At 41.6% G+C, this 21,183-nt stretch overlaps 1 protein-coding gene across 1 annotated transcript in view; it reads right to left on the reverse strand.

The window, feature by feature from the left end:
• Positions 1-21,183, reverse strand: part of LOC140481693 (uncharacterized) — a 156,644-nt gene that overhangs the window by 55,304 nt on the left and 80,157 nt on the right. Inside the window, exons 14-18 of the mRNA XM_072578268.1 lie at positions 15,200-15,490; positions 14,563-14,774; positions 6,435-6,502; positions 5,792-6,032; positions 4,035-4,215 (exon numbers count right to left, since the gene is read on the reverse strand). Of these exons, the coding sequence (XP_072434369.1) occupies positions 4,035-4,215; positions 5,792-6,032; positions 6,435-6,502; positions 14,563-14,774; positions 15,200-15,490 (993 nt within the window). The remainder of the gene's footprint in view (positions 1-4,034; positions 4,216-5,791; positions 6,033-6,434; positions 6,503-14,562; positions 14,775-15,199; positions 15,491-21,183) is intronic.

A 21,183-nucleotide genomic window follows, 5' to 3' on the forward strand; every position in this document is an offset into this window, starting at 1 on the left:
ATTCCCACAGCTAGACCACAGTCCTAATTAATATTGCTGATAAGTCTGCATCAATATAATTTAGAAAGGGCCGCCATGTCTTGTAAAACTGCTCCATTTTGTGGTGCACCATATTTGTGAGGTAGTCTTGGGGAAGATGCTCCATCACCAGCCTACACCATCCCTTAAGACCTGGTGGTTTTTCCAACATCCAATTCATTAAAATGTTCTTCCTCGCACAGTGGGTAAGAATGTTACACAATCCCTTCCTGTGTTCCCACAGAGAGGGCAAATATGGCAGAAGAAGAAATATCGGATCCACTTTGACTTCAATCCCCAGAATGCCTTTTAGTTCCATTGCTATAGCACTCTAGTATCTCTGGATCTTACAACATGACCAGTAGCAAGCTGTATGAGTGCCTATACTAATTTTACATTTGGGACACCCTGGAGACACTCCTCTCTTGAATTCCAACATATGCTTACAGGGTGCTTATTTGATACCACTTCAAGTCCAGAAGATCCGCCCCTCCCTCACCTTGCAAGAGCTGCAGTTTAGTAAATTTAATTAGGGGGCGCCTGCAACACCAAATAAAGGACCCTAGCCAACCATCGAGCCTCCGTAACACTCGTCTGCATAGCTACAATGGGAGCATTCTCATGGGCTACAACAGGCGAGAAAGAACATTCATTTTAGTTAGGGTTATTCTGCCTCACCTTGAGAACTGTAATCCCTCCCACCACTGCAAATCCTGTTTTATCCTCTCCAGTGATTGTACATAGTTAGCTCTGTACAGCTGGTTGTAATAAAAATTCCCAATTACAAAAACCTTTTGACGACTATCTAAATGGGAACTGCATTCTATCCTTCAGGTCAGGCACCTCCACTAACACCCCACCCGCAGGGCTTCCAATTTTGTAAAGTTGATCCTGTCACCCAAAAAACTACCAAATAAATTGATTGTTTGAATCAGTCGAGGAACAGACTTCTCTGGATTGGCCAAGAACAAAAGGACTTCATCAGCATATAGGGTGATCTAATGCTGCCCCATTCCCACCACTGGCACCACTGTTTCAGGATCCTTTGCCAAGGTAAATAATAGCGGTGAAAGAGGACACCACTGTCGACTACCTCTCCCAATATTAAATTATTTGACTTAGTGCCATTTGTGATGACAGCCGCTTTAGGATCTTTATACAAAACTGCCACCCATTTGGCTAAGGCTCCACCCAGACTTTAGGACCCCAAACAGGTACAGCCATTCTATCCGGTCAAACACCTTTTCAGCATCTAGGGAGACCACCAAACCCGGGATCAATCTTTGCTGGCATACTTGCACTATGTTGAGTACCATTCTGATATTGTTGGAGGAGCGACAGTGAATATTGTTAAGGTGAAGGTAGACTCTTGTTAGGCAAGGGAATCAAAAGGTTTTGCAGGTAGGTGGGAAAGTGGAACTGGAAACAGAAATAAATCAGCTCTATCCTTCTTGAATTGTGTAGCAGGCTCAAGGGGCCAAAGTACTGAATTTTATTAATTTGTAAGTTTGTTAAATAACAAAAATGCTAAAATCTGTTGTTACTTGCATACTTAGTGCACTCAAGTCCCAAAACCAACTGATCACCCCCTTATTTGCAGCATTAAATATGATTAGTCTGCCACTTACTCTTTAGAAGGAACACCCATCAGTAAGATGTGGCATTGCTTGTAGCATTAGCATATAGTAATCCTCCACAAGAGCATAAGGAATTTGTACAGTGACACCACTGATGGAGATTTACTATATAAGGACCCTGACTTATCATGAGCATAGTTTTCACTCTGTTGTGAGGATAAGATGACAGAGCACTTCTGTTAGAACTCATTGGATTGGAAGCAATAGATTAGCATGGATTAAGGTTCGGTTCGTTAGCAGAAAATAGAGTAGGAATAAAGGTGAACATTTCTGTTTAGGAGGCTGTAACCAGTGGAGTGTCAAAAGCATAGTCTCGATATCCAGTTTTTATATCTATTTAGTACAATTGAAAGAAATCATATCGAGTAGACATGTGTAATCTGAGTTTACTGATAATACAAGGTTAGGTGGGAAAGGAGGTTATAACCTGGACAAAATGAGGGATTTAAACCAGTCAGGTAAGTGCAAAAGCCTGTGGAAGATGGAATATTTAGCGGGGAAATGTGCAATTGTCAAAAAACAAAGTGAAGAAAATTTTGTAGAAGAGACGACAAAATATTTTGCATTTTCAGGAGAATCTGGCATCCATGTGGAATCACAGAAAGTCAATACGCACTTACAGCCAAAAATTAGGAAAATAAATAATATGCTAACTTATGTATTAAAACAATTGAATAATAAAAATAAAATTATTTTAATGCAATTGTGTGGGCATTTTGGTGCGAACTGGAGTACTGTGAAAAGTTATGGTCTCCTTACCTAAAGACATAGATACTTTCCTCAGATAGTGTACAACAAACATTTCCCAGTTGACCCCCTAAGATGAAGCAATTAACCTATAAGGAGATATTGAGTAGACTGGAACTATATTCCTTCAAGACTGCAAGAAACTAGAGTCATGAACACAGCCCAGTCCATCAGGCAAACCAACCTTCCATCCATTGACTCCATCTATAGTTTCCACTACCTCAGGAAAGCAACCTACATAATCAATGACTTCTCCCGTCCTCTTCCATCAGGCAGAAGATATAAAAGTTTGAATACACTTACAAATAAATTCAAGAACAGCTTCTTCCCCGCTGTTATCAGACTTTTGAACGGAATTCTCAAATGTCATTTTTGATCCCTTTCTCTGCATCTTCCCTGCAGCTGTAACATTATTCTGCTACCCTGATACACTTTGTATGATAAGACTTACCTGTATGGCACCCATAGCCACACTTTTCACTGTATGCGGTACATGTGACAACAATAAATCAATGAATATTAATGATTTGGAGATGCCGGTGCTGGACTGGGGTGTACAAAATTAAAAATCACACAACACCAGGTTATAGTCCAACAGATTTAATTGGAAGCACCGGCTTTCTGAGTGCCGCTCCTTCACCAGGCGGTTTTGGGGGAGCGGCCCTCCGAAAGCTAGTGCTTCCAATTAAACCTGTTGGACTATAACCTGGTGTTGTGTGATTTTTAACAATGAATATTAAGTGATCCAATTGAAACTCATATCACTATTAAGAGATTTGACAGGGTATTTGACAAGAAAATATTTTCCAAGAACTGGGCATCCTTGTATACAAATAAAGCCTAGTCATTGAGCATAATCAAGTCAGAGACTAATAGATCTTTGGCTAACAGAGTCAAGGGATGAGGAACTGAGGGCATACTCATGTTCTCATTCAGTGATGAAGTATGCTCAGTAAGCAAGAATTTTCTAGGTCCTATTTCCTATGTCCTTCTGATTGATTGCAGCTGACAAAATTCCATTAAAAAACTATTGATGGCTCTAACAAACATAATGAAGGTAGGAAAACTTCAGATCAGCAGAAAGGCAAATGTTAATCTGTTGTTTTTGTGTCTCCATAATTCTTCAAATAACCAAAGACAAATGACCAGTAATAGTGATATGCCTTTATAGAGTATTCAAAATCTTCAGGATTGACTTGAGTACTTCCAATCACCTGACTGATATCAGAAGTGGGTGTTAGATTAAGCTCTATCCATCAAAATGCTGTGCATAAGAGCACTTCTGGATTTAAAATTAAAATGTCGTGTAGCTTTGTTGATGAATACTAGCGGTAAATTAATCAAAATGGCAATTAGATGTTTAAAAACTGTTCACTAAACAAGAGCTAAACTGATATTTTGGCTTAAGAACCAATTTAGACCGCCTCCTTAAGGACTCTTCTGGCACAGTGGTCAGTTTCCTACCTCTGGGTCAGAAGGGCTAGGTATAAGTACTGCCTGCTCCAGACATGTGCTATCATTTGTTTGAACAGGTTGATTAAAAACATCAAGGCAATCTCCTTCACACTTAAAGTATCTGAAAGAAAATCACCTTGTCTGAAGTTTTTTCAGCATTTTGCCCGACAATCATACCTTGAACCATTGCAGAACTGAAAATGGTTGAAAATAGTCTTCTATATCTGAGCAATGAATCAGTATAGAACCAGGAGATTCTGTCTGATCCAACTCTAGTAAATTCTCATGAAAGCACTGATCATGGTGTAATTGAAGCACTTCTATATGAAAAATGTCCATGACACAATAAGTTGCATTCCTGAAACAATAATATTGGTTACAATTATACACTAACTTATAAGAAAAGCAAACTTATAAAAGCTTGATTACAGTTGTAATATAACAACATTAATCAACAGAATGACCTTATACATTTAAATGGATCACTCTTTTAAGCAAATAAACTATTTAGTTACCTCAAAACATATCTGTCTCAAACATATCAATCTTTTTGAACCTCTTCCCCCAGACCATCAAGGTAAAGCAGACGTTGCAAATTTCTGTTGTATTGTGCATAGTCAATCCTTTTAGTTTAGATTAGATTTGATGAGAACCTGTCCTAAAAAGCTGTCAATGAAAGTAATGAAATATATGTTGCAACTGGGCCCTTCTAAATGTCTACAGGATAAAAGGTTCACAGAGAGACACAGTTTAGCTCTAAATAGAGAATATGGTTTAATGAAAATAAGGGTTATACATGAAATGTCAACTTCTGCACCTCCTAATGCTACCTGGCCTTGCTATGTTCGTCCAGCCTCTTGCCTGTCTACTTAATGAAAGTAAGAACAGGAATAGATAATGAGGACTGCTAACATACATTTAAAAATTTGCATTTTAACAAAAAATTCCAATCAAGACACAGGTCCTTAACAGCAGAAGTTAGTTAATGAGTTTAGGTCAGTGTACTGTGTTAGGGGGGGCAATTGCAGAGCAAATTGAACAGAAGGAACTGGAGATGGGATACAAGATTGTGAGACATCTGAATGGAAAATCACCTCAAAATCAGCTTCTGTCAAAGCCTCCAGTTTTTTTAAAAAAAACATGTTTTTGGAATGTGACAGATTGTTGAAGGAATTATGGAACTTAATTAGACATTTTCAGAAGCAGTTACTGAGCAGGATTTCACCATCCATATGAAAGCATTTCCCATAGGTCATCTGTCAGGTTGCATCAATCTTTACATCTCCAATAAACATTGCAGTTCATTGCACTGGTACAGGCACAATCACACAATGTCCTTTACAACCTCAACACATTAATGGTGTCTTGACAAAATTGAGAATAGCTGCTGATAAGGTTCAAAAATGTCAATGGTTAGTGGACTGTACTCCACCAATGAGCAATCGGCACAGTGACACGGAAGAAGGGGCAGTGACAACTAGCAATCCAGAATTGGTAGTGATTGCAGTTGATTTCTCACCTAATGACAAACATCAACATCATTCTGCCATTGACTTAATGTGCATCCAACTGAAGGGCGAAGCCAGACTGCTCCATAGCCAGGAGCAGCACCATCTTGAGATCAGCACCAGCAGCTTACTGAGATGAATTGCATGATGCACAGCCAGGTTTGCTCTTTTCATCAATTCCATCAATTGGGAGATAGTCTTGCCTGAATGAACTGAACTGTTGAATATTCTTCCTCATGATTCCATATCTCATGCATAAGTTAATAGATAACAGTATGAAATTTAAAACATTCAGGCCATTTTACCAGTACAACACACACCATCAACATTTACTAATCCAAGAATTGGGGCCCTTTTCTTCAAAACTAATGTGATTCAATTATTGAGCATATCTATTTATCTCTTAAATTGAAAAGGAAAACTTACCACAAGTAGCAACTGTAGGTACCAGAGTCTCTCAGTAATGCAGGCAGAAACCAAAGGAAAAGTTCATTTGAATCCATCTGCCAACTTTGATTAGTGATTATAGCAGTATTCTCGTTGCATTGAAATATAAAGGAATCATTTTTATCAATCGATAAATCCATTGTATAAAATATTGTTAACTTAAATGCCTCGTGTTCAAGAATTGATATATTATTTTCATTTTGAAGATCAAAGCAGTCATCTGAATGTGTAGAGAGAAAACCTCTTTTAAATTATGGAAATATTGTTGGTCAAGTTTAGTTTTTGTCAGCTGATTTTTATCAGACTGATTATGTGCATCACAATGTTGGTTAGAAGATGTATAATAGAGTTATTGATTCAAGAACTCAGATTGTTTTCATTCAGAGAAATTAGCCTAACCAGTAATTCATTAGCCACATATTCAAGTCTTAATCCATTGAAACTCTGGTTCAGTGAGATCATGTCCTTCCCCCATTAGTACACAGAGCCAGTCTCTCACCACCAGGAGGCAATGATGAGACCAGATGATCTGGTTTGACATTCTACATTGAATTTCTAATCATTTTTTTAACTGTATAATGTGAAAACAATTTATTAAATGGATCATCTTTGTTCAACTTACCTGGTATAGCCACAATTAGACAGAGGTAGGCTGCAGCAAGGATGATATATGGTAAAAATGACATATTTCTGCAGAAATGTGTAGAACCATGTGTTAATATGCAATTTCAAGCTTTGCAGTATTCTAATTCATACTCTAGATATAAAATAAATAATACAGCAAATAATACTTTAATGAAGTGGCAGAGCATGAAAACAGTTTTGTTTACATAGATGATTAAATATATCAACTTTTAAATTACATTTGGAATGCAAACTATTATTTCATTTTTCACTTGAGGAAAACTGGGTAGGGATGATTAATAGATTCACAAATAAATGGTGCAAGTGCACTCCATTTGTGAAATAAACAGACTATATTATGTTAAATAGAAACCGAAAGAACTGCGGATGCTGGAAATCAGAAACAAAAGCAGAAATTGCTGGAAAAGCTCAGCAGGCCTGGTAGCATCTGTGGAGAGAAATCAGAGTTAATGCTTCAGGTCCAGTGATCCTTCTCTAGAACGATAATACTGTATATTTGTTTTACACAACATGCAAAAAGATAATTAATCATTTGACTCAATATTTTTCCTATCCCATGTCAGGTTGCATCAATCTTTACATCTCCAATAAACATTGCAGTTCATTGCACTGGTACAGGCACAATCACACAATGTCCTTTACAACCTCAACATATTAATGGTGTCTTGGCAAAATTGGGAATGGCTGCTGATAAGGTTCAAAAATGTCAATGGTTAATGGACTGTACTCCACCAATGAGCACTGGGCACAGTGACACGGAAGAAGGGGCAGTGACAACTGGCAATCCAGAATTGGTAGTAATTGCAGTTGATTTCTCACCTAAGGCTATACACCCTTAAAACATTTCAAGAAGGTAGCCAGACTCTAACTTTGCCAGTTGCTTTAAGCAGGTGTAAAGTGGATATTCCCAGGAGAGAATCAGTTGGTCAACCCACTTAGTTTCAAGCAAAACAGAATTTATTTACAAGATTACTGAATGAAACACAAACATCAGGAATCAGAATACCGAATAACTTAACCTCTATGGAAAACCAACAGATCATCCCAACGTAATGATGTTGTTCCAAATACTTGGAGCAATCCCCATAAACACCCCTTGGCACAAAAGGTAAAATCAAACATAAGTTCTTACAGGTTAGAAGTCAGAGAGAGAGAGTTGCAGCCTGAACCTGCTTCTTTGGATCCAGCAGCCTTTCTTTAACACTACTGCTAAAAAAAACAAACCGGAGAGGAGCTGAGCTGAGAGAACTGGCCACTCTCCTTTCATTGTATAAGTTTTTTTAAACCTGAAAGCCTCTGTCTGAGGCAGTATCTGTTAGCTATTATTAAATTGGCCCTAATACCCTTCACCTCCAGACTTTTCAGAGTCTGTATCGCTACGACCTCTCTAAAAAAAAAGATTGCATAACTTTGATAAGGGAGCAGCTTCGTCACACCCATTATAATCAAAGAAGATGCTTCCTGCTTTTCTATCTTCTGAATTGCTCCTACTTCTTTCCAAATCAAAATTTATTCATCTACATTAAAAACATTCTCCAAACAAAACAAATTTTATTATTAAGTGGTTGCAGATCTGAAAGGGACTCTCACTGTTGTGTACTGTTCTGGGATTATGTCTTAATGCAGAAGTATATTAGAGAATATTAGATCAAGAAGGAAATTCATCTCTTCGGGCAACTGAATACCAAAGAAATGGCACGGATTCAGAAGGAAGTATTCCAGTTGCAACATCCAGAGATTGCATTCTACCTGAATACTCACCTTTATTCTTTACTTCATGAAGCCAACTATCACCTTTGGAAAAGTAAATAACCAACCCTAGCAGATTCACCATCTCATTCTGTCCATCAGTAACTGATTCATACCCTGCCTGTACAAGGGGGAATGCAGACTGACATCACTGATTTCCGAAGACATTCCTTTTTGCACGAGAGAAAATCATGCAACTGAGAAAATGACGCTCTTTAATAACATGATATTCACGAGATAATCTATTTGTTCTATTAAAGCTAATCCAACCTGATCTATCACAGAGATACATCTTACACCACAAAACTTGAATCTTATTTCTAGATCACATCCATGAAGTTTTTAAAGCAAATTCATTCTTAAAGAATAACCAGTGGATTGGACATTTTGACATGACCAATTGTCCAGGAATATAGAAGTACGGGAAGGACAAAAGTCAAAGTGCTGAGGATTATACTCACTGATTCAAATCCTCTTCTATCCTGTTTTCTTTGCTTCATAACAGTAAGTCATTTTCCTGCCTTACTGATTTCATGAAAAGTAAAGGTAAAGTTGCCATAGTCCTACCAGATCATAGGCCTGTGCTGTCATTAACGAGAGATGACTGGTGATGGTTTAATCGGAGAATCACTATGCCTCAGGAGAAGGGAGAGGTTGACAAAGGGATTCCTTCATGGTAAACTCAGCTGGTGCAGGAATTGAACCCAGGCCATTGATGTCACACTGCATAACCGATTTCATGGCATTACTGCAAAAGCTACTTGCGACAACATGTGTGACAGGTAAATGATAGAGAGGACACTCCAAAATACAGGCATGCTCTCTCAACCTTTGAAACATAAAATATTGATGCAGCAGCCATTGACTGATAGTGGCCTTGTAGGGGGAGAGTACAATCATTGTCCAGGATGGTCTGCAACTCCTGCTGCGTCCACGTTGACAGAGCGCCAAATAAGCTTGCGGAATGTTCCAACCTATGTACAGGAAAATGGCCCAGCAGTACAGCACTGATTAATTAGATTAGATTCCCTACAGTATGGAAACAGACCATTTGGCCCAACAAGTCCACACAGACCTTCAAACAGTATCCCACCCAGACCCATTCCCCTACTTAATGCACCTAACATTATGGGCAATTAAGCCTAGCCAATTCACCTAACCTGCACATTGTTGGATTGTGGGAGGAAACCGGAGCACCGGGACGAAACCCACACAGACACAGGGAGACTGTGCAAACTCCACACAGACAGTCGCCCAAGGTGGGAATTGAACTCAAGTCCCTGGCACTGTGAAGCAGCACTGCTAACCACTGAGCCACCATGCTGCCCTGTCCTCTAGGGTTGATTATATATTTAAAGGCCTCTTCTTCCACGTACTGTTAATTTTTTAACACCACAACAACCTTTTTCCAGCTGTGTCTATATTATACCCCAATGTATTACATACCCGAGCGTAGCACGTAGCAATTCAGTAATATTGTTTCCCTTTTTAGCTGACAGAGGATATTTTGATACATTGGAACAAATATTTACCAAATGTTGTACACTAACCATGTAGATCTAACAGAATGAAACAAAATATATATGCCACTCACTTAATATACAGGGTGACATAGCTTCTTGGCGCTATGAAGATTTATGAGAGTGCCATGAGTTAACTTGCATTATCAATTCCCAAGTCTGCAATAGAAAGCTAGTCGATGTAACAGCAGCCATGATAGGTCTCACTGATTGTCATAAAAACTTCTCTGTTTCAATGGAGCAGTTTCAAAAACACTCAGGCTTGAAGCCATCAAGGACAAAGCAATCTACTTGATCAGTACCCAATCACAACATTAAATAGTCATTGCCTTCAGCACGGAAGCACAGCGACTGCAATGTATACCATCTACAAGATGTACTGCGGCAACCCCTCAAGGCTCTTTCAAATACATCTCCCAAACCTGTGTACTGAAAAGAAGAAGGAAGCAAACACATGGGATTCCCACCAATTTCAGATTTCCCTCCTGCCCACACACCATCCTGACTTGGAATTTTATCACCATTCCTTCACTGTCACTGGGTCAAATGCCTTTAATGTCCTAACAGCTGCATCTATCTACACCACTTGGTGTGCAAAGCGCAAGAAGAACATTCATAGCAGATAGCAAATGCTGACCTTGTTAATGATACTCATATCCAAAGAACAAATAGAGGAACCCAGCAATTTATAAACTGAATTGAATAGTTATAGTAATTAAGTGTAAGAAAATTGATCTGCATGATTCTAAAGAAACACAGTTGGATCCAAGCCTACCTGTCAGAGTCAGAGCGACTCCAGCAGACGAATGGAATACATGTCAGTTCTTTCAGTTAATTAGTAAGCATGGCTCTGCTGTTGTAAAATGACTGTACAACTATTTGTAGCGATAAGCTATTCATTATGCAAATGATATCTACTTTGAAATGATGTAGAGATAGAGAACAAATCAAATTTCATCAGAACAATTAACCATTTATGGAGAACAAAGCTGACTAAACAATCTATTAAACCATTCCTCTGTTAAATATTATTCTAGACTCAGTAAATAGTTGGAAAGAAATTGTTTTAACATTTATACAAGTGAAAGATGCAGCAAATTCACATTGTGATATTGAAAAAATCTTAGCATACTGAGAATAAAACTTTCAAAAACTTCCTTAATATTAATCTTATGCCTAATTATTGAAAATCTGTAAGTTTCATCTTTCTCTACGAGTGCAGCTTAAATGTACTGTGTTTATATTATAGAATTTATAAATGATTTGGATGAAGAAGTGGAAGGGTGAGTTAGTAAGTTTGCCGATGACACAAAGGTCGGTGGTGTGTGGATAGTGTTGCAGCCTACAACATGACATTGACAGGATGCAAAACTGGGCTGGGAAGTCACAGATGGAATTCAACCTGGATAAATGCCAAGTGATTCATTTTGGAAGATCGAATTTGGATGCTGAATACAGGTTAAAGACAGGATTCTTGGCAGTTTGGAGGAATAGCAGGATCTTGGGGTCCACATACATAGATCCCTCAAAGTTGCCACCCAAGCTGATAGGGATGTTAAGAAGTCGTATGGTGGTTTGGCTTTCATTAACGGGGGATTGAGTTTAAGAGCCCCAAGGTTTTGCTGCAGCTCTATAAAACCCTAGTTAGACCACACTTGGAATATTGTGTCCAGTTCTAGTTGCCTCATTATAGGAAGCATGCAGATGCTTTAGAGAGGGTGCAGAAGAGATTTACCAGGATGCTGCCTGGATTGGAGAGCTTGGCTTATGAAGAGAGGTGGAGTGAGTTCCAGCTTTTCACACTGGAGAGAAGAAGGAAGAGAGGTGACTTGATACAGGTGTACAAGGTAATGAGAGCTGTAGATAGAGTAGATAGCCAGAGACTTTTCCCCAGGGCAGAAATGGCTGTCACAAGGGGTCGTAATTTTCAGGTGTTTGGTGGAAGGTACAGGGGAGATGTCAGAGGTATGTTCTTTACACAGAGAGTGGTGGGTGCGTGGAATGCACTGCCAGCAGTGGCATTGGAGTCAGAGACAACAGGGACATTTAAGCAACTGCTGGACAAGTACATGGACAGCAGTAAATTGAGGGGTGTGTAGGTTAGATTTACCTTAAGATTAAGTTAAATGCTTGGCATAACATAGTGGGCCAAAGGGCCTGTACTGTGCTGGACTGTTCTATGTTCTATGAATTACCTAACCATTCCATACATATTTTCACTTTGAAAATTTGAAAGACTTTGCTTCATTGGTTATTCTCTGCTCCTTATTTATTTAGAGGTAGACATTTTAATGATTATAATGATGTCAACCAGGTTAGACCTCATAGAACATGAATTCCCTGATTGTGACTGTTAACCTGGTCCAACTTGGCTGACAGATACAAACAGGAAACGTAGAAACATAAAAAGATAGGAGCAGGAAGAGGCCAATCGGCCCTTCAAGCCTGCTCCACTGTTCATCACGATCATGGCCAATTGTCCAACTCAACAGCCTAATCCAGCTTTCTCCCCATAACCTTAGATCCCATTCAGCCTAGGTGCTATATCTACTTCCTGGGGTAATGAATTCCACAGCCTCACCATTCTTTGGGTGAAGAAATGTCTCCTCATCTCCATCCTAAATGGTTCACCCCAAATCTTCAGACTGTAACCCTTGGTTCTAGACGCACCCACCATCAGGAACATCCTCCCTGCTTCTACTCTGCCTAGTCCTGTTAGAATTTTATAATTCTCTATGAGATTCCCCTTCACTTGTCTGAACTCCAGCAAAAACAATCCTAACCTAATCAATCTCTCCTCATACATCGGTCCCGCCATCCGTGGAATCAGCCTGGTAAATCCTCGCTGCACTTCCTCGAGAGCAAGAGCATCCTTCCGCAGAAAAGGAGACCAAAACTGCTCGCAATATTCTAGACATGACCTCATCAAGGCCCTGTCCAACTACAACAACACATCCCTGCTCCTGTACTCGAACCCTCTCACAATGAAGGCCAACATACCATTTGCATTCTTTCCCGCCTGCTGCACCTGCATGCTTACCTTCAGCGACTGGACACCCAGGTCCCATTGTACACTCCCCTCTCACAATTTACAGTCATTCAGGTAGTCATCTGCTTTCTTGTTTTTGCTTCCAAAGTGAATAACCTCACATTTACCCAAATTATGCTGCATCTGCCATTGGTTTGCCCACACACCCAACCAGTCCATTTCTGCATCCTTGTCACAGTTTACCCTCCCACCCAACTTGGTATCATCTGCAAACTTGAAGATGTTACATTTTGTCAGAGGTTCTGTTCATACTGAGAGCTGGCTCTGAGGAAGTGTATGCATGTGTAAATAAAGGATGACTTGGTGATGGAATACCGGGTTTTGTGCAGTTATTTCAGTGGCAACAAGAAAAATATTATGCTTGTGAAGAAATTCAGTCACAGCAGCCATGTTTGAGTTGGGGTAAGCATTTCTGACATCATGCCATTACTTGGGAAGTTTTATTTGCTCAATCCTGCTGTTGAAGACTAACTCCAGAATGTGGAAAGAATACTTTTTTTTTCCCGGGCAAATGGCATTGAGGTGGATGAAAAGCAATGAATAATTCTTCTGACAGCTTGTGGAGCTGCTGCTTCCAGATACTTCCTCTCAGGCACCAGATACTTTTCAAGAGTTTGATGGATTCAGTTAAGGAATATTACAACCCAAGCCTCCTCTAATTCTGAGACATTGTCAGTTTTATTCAGCAGTTCAAGAGCTGGGGGAATTGGTATTGGGATTTTTGATGAGGTTAAGACAACTGGCAGAGGCATGTAACTTTGGTTTAACCCTTGATGAGATTCTGAGAGACATTTTGGTGTGTGGGATTAATGATGTAACCATGCAAAAGCACTTACTTGCTGAAGTCCAACTGGACTTCAAGCAGGAACTACAACTAGCTTTGTCACTGCAAAATGCAATTGGTGGATCATATGACTTCTAGGCTTTGCTGATGGAAGTGGGCACACTCGCCAGGCCAACAGAGGTTGGGGGACACCACTTGAGTGAAGGCAATTGTAGAGCCTCATTCAGGACTTATCCTGAAGAGAGAGACTCTAGGTCAGCCAAAGCAAAACCTCAAAACAAAACCATTTTCTTCACGATCCAGGCTAGAAAGCAATTGTCGATGCTACCGGTATATGGACTCTAGACAACAAGACAGCCCCAGTAGTCCTGAATTGAGGAAGACAACTCATAAGCCATAATCCAGGAGGGTGTGCATCCTGGAAAGCCCACTTACATCTGGCTTGGAGCAATTAAATTGCTCAGCAACATCCAAATTCGAGCTAATCAAAATTAACTTCTGGTTAAATGGTCACCTAATTCTAATGGAGGTTGATACCAGCATGGCTGTATCAGTGAATGTAGAATCAATTCTTTTATAAAATTTACTGTGGCGTCCAACCCTTAAATTTGAGTATGACATCAGCTAACCTGAGAACCTAAACCAATGAACCTTTACAGATTAAGGGTACAACATTGCTTCCAGCCTCATATAAGATTCAGCTGGTTCAGTTACTACGGACTGGGTATCAGATACCCTGAAGAAGGGCTCATGTCCGAATCACCAAATCACTCTTTATTTACATCTGCTTAATACTTGACACTGCTCCGGCTTCCTCACAGCCAGCTGTCAGAGTGAACAGAACCTCTGACGCTTTTGTTCTTATCTGTCAGCCAGGGCTCCCTGATTGAACCAGATTAACAGCCTCAATCAGGGAACTTATATTCTATGAGGTCTAGCTGGCTGACCTTGTTACAATCACTATGTCCCTCCCCACTCTGAGTTTGGGGATGTAGGCCGGTACCTTTTCTTGTAGCCTCTCCTGGGGTGGTTTTGCACTGGTTTCAGTTCCTCCAATTCAGCCTCAGATACTGACGAAGTGTGCTGGACCATAGCCCGCCTCTTGCACCCAAAGGGTCTCAGATTAAATGGATCCTCTTCTTCAGGCAGTAAAGTCATTGAGACTGTAACATTCTCCATGCTCATCTCAGACTCCAAGGATTCTTCGACGCTAGACTGAGGGATGAACCCATGAGTGCTGACCGCCTTTCCAGCTATTCTGAGGGGTCGGGTATATTTTGCACCTTTCATGTGGTCCATGTCTTGTTCAGGATCGCATTGTTCACCCGACCTTTGTACATCAAGGGATCTGACCTTGTGTCGACCTCAATTTCTTACTGATCCAAGGCCATTTCCGTGTTTTCTGCACCAAATCTTGTCTGAAGTAAACTGTCTGTCTCGTGTAGAGGAATCCAGCAATAGTGTTTCCTATGCTGTTTCATCCACACATTGTGGGGGAAGATGAGATTTAACTTGGTATGGAGTCTTCTCCTTATCAGTAACACTGCTGGAGCTATCTCTATAGTTACATGAGTGGTAGTCAATAATGAAATAGACAGTTTGATAGCAGGTGAAACTGTAGTCTGTTTCTTTAAGCTTACCCTCAAAGCTTGGCCTGCTCTTTCCGTCAGACCGTTGGGTGATGGATGGTAGGGAGCCATCCTTATATGCTGAATGTCATTCAACTTGAGGAAATACTCAAATTGTCTTCTGATAACTGATAGCCACTGCCTGTGACCAACTTTTCTGGGAGTCTGTGTATTGCAAAAGATGCACGTAGTTTTTCTATCGTGGTCCCCATGTTTGACAAATGAACTTGATGCACATTGTTGCCAGTCTCTAAGAGACAACAGTACGTACATTATTGAAGATTCAGCGGAGACACTAGAGCTCTACAAAACACAGATAATGTATAGAACATAGAACATTACAGTGTAATACAGGCCCTTCGGCCATCGATGTTATGCTGCCCTATTAAACCAATCCGAAGCTCATCTAACCGACATATTCCATTCTCATCCATATGTCTATCCAATGACCACTTAAGATCAGTGCTGAGGGTGTGGTACACTGTCAGAGGGTCAGCGCGGAGGGAGCAGGCACAGTTGGAGGGTCAGTGCAGATGGAGCATCGCACTGTCGAAGGGTCAGTGCAGAGGGAGCAGGCATTGTCAAAGAGTCTGCACTGAGGGAGCAATCACTGTTTTATATGCTGGTGCATTGTTTTGGACCTTTGGAGAAAAGCATGTCAAAACAACAGCACTTTTAAAAGGGAGAGGAATAGACAAAGGCAGCACATGGGAGGTCCGTGCAGGAGAGAGAGAGAGAAAGAAACCCACGCTGCTAACTGACAGTGAACCTACACTGTTACTGCCTTTGCTGTTGAATTCATGTATCGCTGGAAATTGAAGGGGTCTGGGAAAATTAACAAACAGTAAAATTCACAATTGATCTTGGAGAAACTTGTTCAGGAAAGGTCACAGCACAGAAACAGATAAGTGAATAATTTTAAGTGTGGCCTTGCTGTAAAGCTACAATAGTGAGTTGAGTGGGTTCTTTCTTGATTATATGATGTATTGAGACATGTCTCTTGATTAAACTTAAAAATATAAGCCATAAGTATTAAGTTAGCCTGGAGCAGTGTTTTGTAGAGGAATAAGATTGTGCAATTTTTTGGGTCTGCAGATTGAAAGAAGCAAAAATAGCCTTTAGTAGAGTAATATGCCTTCTTGTTGGATGTAGGAGTTTAGGGAGAGTTTACATGTTACTGAGGATTATATCTGCAATAAATGCCATTGGTTATGAATTCTATCATATTTAATGGATTGGTTGGAGAGACAGAGGAAATGAGGAATTTACAAGGGTTAGGGAGTGTGATAGCAGTTATAGAAAGGAAGTAAAGCCACAGGTATAGTCACATAGAAGGGTTAACTCCAGGAAAGGTAAGAGAGGTAGGTGGGTACTGCAGGAGTCTTCTATGGCTATCCACATTTCAAACAGGGTATGCTGTTTTGGAAAGTGTAGGTGGTGATAGATTCTCAGGGGAATGTAGCACAAATAGCCAAGTTTCTGGTATCGAGACTGGCTGTGATGTGATGAGGCATACGTTGGGGTCAAAGCGATCAGTTGTGATAGGGGACTCTCTAGTCCGAGACACAGACAGACCTTTCTGTGAAAAATCAGAATGGTGTGTTGCCTCACTGGTGCCAGGATCAAGGATGTCTCAGAGGGGGTGCAGAAGGTTCTCAAGGGGGAGAGGGACCAGCAAGATGTTATTGTACACATTGGAACCAATGATATAGTAAGGGAAAAGAATGAGATTCTGAAGGGACAATATAGAGAGTTAGGCAGGAATTGAAAAAGGAGACCCTGGAGAGTCGTAATATCTGGATTATTCCTGAATCTATGAGCTAGTGAGGGTGGGAATAGGAGGATAGAGCAGATGAATGCATGGCTGAGGACCTGGTGTAAAGAAGAAGGATTCATATTTTTCAATCATTGGAATCTCTACTGGGGTAGAAGTGTACAAGAAGGATGGATTGCACCTAAATTGGAAGGGGACTAATATACTGGCAGGGAGCTTTGCAAGAGCTGCTTGGGAGGGTTTAAACTAATAAGGTGGGGGTGTGGGACCCAGGGAGATAGTGAGGAAAGAGATCAATCTAAGACTGGTACAGTTGAGAAAAGAAGTGAGTTTAACAGACAGGGCAGGCAGGGACAAAGCAGAGAACAAAGCAGAGGACTGATAAATAAAACTGCATTTATTTCAATGCAAGAGGCCTAACAGGGAAGGCAGATGAACTCAGGGCATGGTTAGGAACTGGGATATCATAGCAATTACAGAAACATGGGTCAGGGATGGACAGGACTGGCAGTTGAGAGTAACATCAATCTCCTAGAACAGTTTAAAAAACTAACCATCCAGCAGCAGCAGGAGCTGGTGAGGTTAACAAAAAAACTGAAAGAGCCTGTCCCGAACCCGTCCATGTTCCTACTGGCTGAGAGGAGATAGATGTATGTTAACATGAAGGCAGGCGACCCGGACATTGAGTGCCTTTGGACAAAGGAGTAGAATGAACATGCCTACCCCAGAGGTAGGAGACCAAACTCCCGCTAGACAGGACAGTGAGGACAGCTTATGGACTGACAGGACAGGATTGAAATGAAAAGGACCAAACCCATACACCTTGAATTTGGCTCCCACGAGTTAGTAATCTGTATATGGGTAGGACCTCTAGCCCAGCCGCTCCTCGGGATGGATATCCTCACCCCAGCTGAACTTCCAGTTATATTTTGATGATGGACAGGTAACATGGTCTAACATAACCCTGCAAAGGGAAAATCTAAAAGACCATTCCATCTGGACTAAAGATAAGGATGACTGCAAGTTACTGAAAATGGAACGAGACACTTAAAGGGACTTTAATAAAAATCCACTGTACCTCTAACAGCGCAAAGTCACGTGGGAAATGGATATTAACTACAGATCACAAGAAAGCCAGATGGGCTATCACATCATGCCGCACTGTCAGGGTATCGGGAAGACTATCACCCAGAGCATCACCATGACCAGCAGAATTACAGGCTCTGACTGAAGCCTGTAGGACAGTAGAGGATCAGTTTGCCAACTTTTATACAGACTCCCGCTATGTTCCGACTGTCATCTTATGGGTGACACCCTATCATCTTGCTGTTAGGTACTAACCAATACTGTAAGTTCTGCTTCCTCACAGATATTGGCTGCCTGGAAAGACCTGCCTGGAAAGAAAGAGGTCACGACAGCATAACAGGCCAGAGGGTTCTTGTGAAAAAGATCCACAAGGAACCCTTAGGTGTCAAATGGGGAGGACCATACAAGCGCTGCCAAAAATCCAAGGAATGGATTCATGTCTCCCACATCAACACAGGCATCTCACAATACAGTGGGACCAGAGACTGACTGACCACTATGATTTTGGCCATGATGTGGAGGAGCAGATGTTGGACTGATGTGAACAAAGTTAAAAATCACACAACACCAAGTTATAGTCCAAAGGTCAACAGGTATCTCGATGGGAGCCAATGAATGTAGCTGATGAAGGAGCAGTGCTCCAAAAGCTAGTACTTCCAAATAATCCTGTTGGACTATAACCTGGTGTTGTGTGATTTTTAACTTTGTCCACCATAATGTTTGTTATTGTTATTCTAATTGTGCAGGCTTTCTTTCCGTAAAGTGTAGTTGTCAAACTGTCAAAAGTATGTAAGCTAGGATAAGAATTGTGTGATGCTTTTCATTAGGTCTCAGTAAAATCAAAAGGGGGGAACTGTGTGATACTGAGTTTCAGCTTATCTTTATTAACTCACTCACCTGTATTCATTAATATTGGGTTTCCATTCATTCATTCATAACCCTTTACTAACCCGTTATTGACTATAAAATGGTTTTATTAATTCATTCATAAACTAACGGTTATATTTAACTATCAAAATTTAAAACAACCCTTTCTAATCAAAGCAACCCTTTCAAACCCATTACTGCATTTTCACGCCTTATCGACCCTTGCTACAAGCAGTGTTTACCTCTGAGTAAGTGTAGCATACAGAACGACAAGGAGGATTGATGACAGCAGAGCGGTGGACACGATCTATATGGGCCTCAGTAAGGTGCTTGACAAGGTTCCCCATAGGAGACTGGTTAGCAAGGTTAGCTCTCATGGAATATAGAGAGAACTAGTCATTTGAATATAGAACTGGCTCAAAGGTAAAAGACAGAGGGTGGTGGTGAAGGGTTGTTTTTTAAGACTGAAGGCCTGTGATCAGGGTGAGGTGGGGGAAGGGGAAATGAGGAAACTGTTGAAGTCCACATTGATGCCCTGGGGTTGAAGTGTTCCGAGGCAGAAGATGAGGCGTTCTTCCTCCAGGCGTCTGGTGGTGAGGGAGCGGCGGTGAAGGAGGCCCAGGACCTCCATGTCCACGGCAGAGTGGGAGGGGGAGTTGAAATGTTGGGCCACAGGGCGGTGTGGTTGATTGGTGCGGGTGTCCCGGAGATGCTCCCTAAAGCGATTTGCTAGGAGGCGTCCAGTCTCCCCAATATACAGGAGACCACATCGGGAGCAACGGATATAATAAATGATATTAGTGGATGAGCAGGTAAAACTTTGATGGACGTGGAAGGCTCCTTTAGGGCCTTGGATGGAGGTGAGGGAGGTAGTGTGGGCGCAGGTTTTGTAGTTCCTGCGGTGGCAGGGGAAGGTGCCAGGATGGGAGGGTGGGTTGTAGGAGGGCGTGGACCTGACCATGTAGTCACGGAGGGAACGGTCTTTGTGGAAGGTGGAAAGAGGTGGGGAGGGAAATATATCCCTGGTGGTAGGGTCTTTTTGGATGTGGCGGAAATGTCGGCGGATGATTTGGTTGATGCGAAGGTTGGTAGGGTGGAAGGTGAGCACCCGGGGGGGTTCTGTCCTTGTTACAGTTGGAGGGGTGGGGTCTGAGGGCGGAGGTGCGGGATGTGGACGAGATGCGTTGGAGGGTATCTTTAACCATGTGGGAAAGGAAATTGCGGTCTCTAAAGAAGGAGGCCATCTGTGTGTTCTGTGGTGGAACTGGTCCTCCTGGGAGCAGATACGGTGGAGGCGGAGGAATTGGGAATACGGGATGGCATTTTTGCATGTGGTAGCGTGGGAAGAGGTGTAATCCAGGTAGCTGTGGGAGTCGGTGGGTTTGTAAAAAATGTCAGTGCCAAGTCGATCTCATTAATGGAGATCGAGAGGTCCAAGAAGGGGAGGGAAGAGTCGGAGATGGTCCATGTAAATTTAAGGTCAGGGTGGAATGTGTTGGTGAAGTTGATGAATTGCTCAACCTCCTCGCGGGAACACAAGGCTGCCGCTCCCTCACCACCAGACCCCTGGAGGAAGAACGCCTCATCTTCTGCCTCAGAACACTTCAGCACAAGGGCATTAATGTGGACTTCAACAGTTCCCTCATTTCCCCTGCCCCCACCTCACCCTAGTTCCAAACTTCAGCTCAGCACTGTCCCCATGACTTGTCCGACCTGCCTATCTTCTTTTCCACCTATCCACTCCACCCTCCTCCCTGACCTATCACCTTCATCCCCTCCCCCACTCAGCCATTGTACTCTATGCTACATTCTCCCCACCCCCACCCTCCTCTAGCTTATCTCTCCACGCTTCAGGCTCTCTGCCTTTATTCCTGATGAAGGGCTTTTGCCCGAAACGTCAATTTTACTGCTCGTTGGATACTGCCTGAACTGCTGTGCTCTTCCAGCACCACTAATCCAGAATCTGGTTTCCAGAATCTGCAGTCATTGTTTTTACCAGCCTGTGACCAGTGGAGTGCCACAAGGATTGATGCTGGGTCCACTACTTTTCGTCATTTATGTAAATGATTTGGACGTGAGCATAAGAGGTATAGTTAGTAAGTTTGCAGATGACACCAAAATTGGTGGTGTAGTGGACAGTGAAGAAGGTGACCTCAGAATACAATGGGATCTTAATCAGATGGACCAATGGGCTGAGGAGTGGCAGATGGAGTTTAACTTAGATAAATGCGAGATACTGCATTTGGGAAAGGCAAATCTGAGCAGGACT

This window comes from Chiloscyllium punctatum, chromosome 9 (assembly GCF_047496795.1).
Source record: "Chiloscyllium punctatum isolate Juve2018m chromosome 9, sChiPun1.3, whole genome shotgun sequence".
In the NCBI taxonomy this organism is placed as follows: Eukaryota; Metazoa; Chordata; class Chondrichthyes; order Orectolobiformes; family Hemiscylliidae; genus Chiloscyllium; species Chiloscyllium punctatum.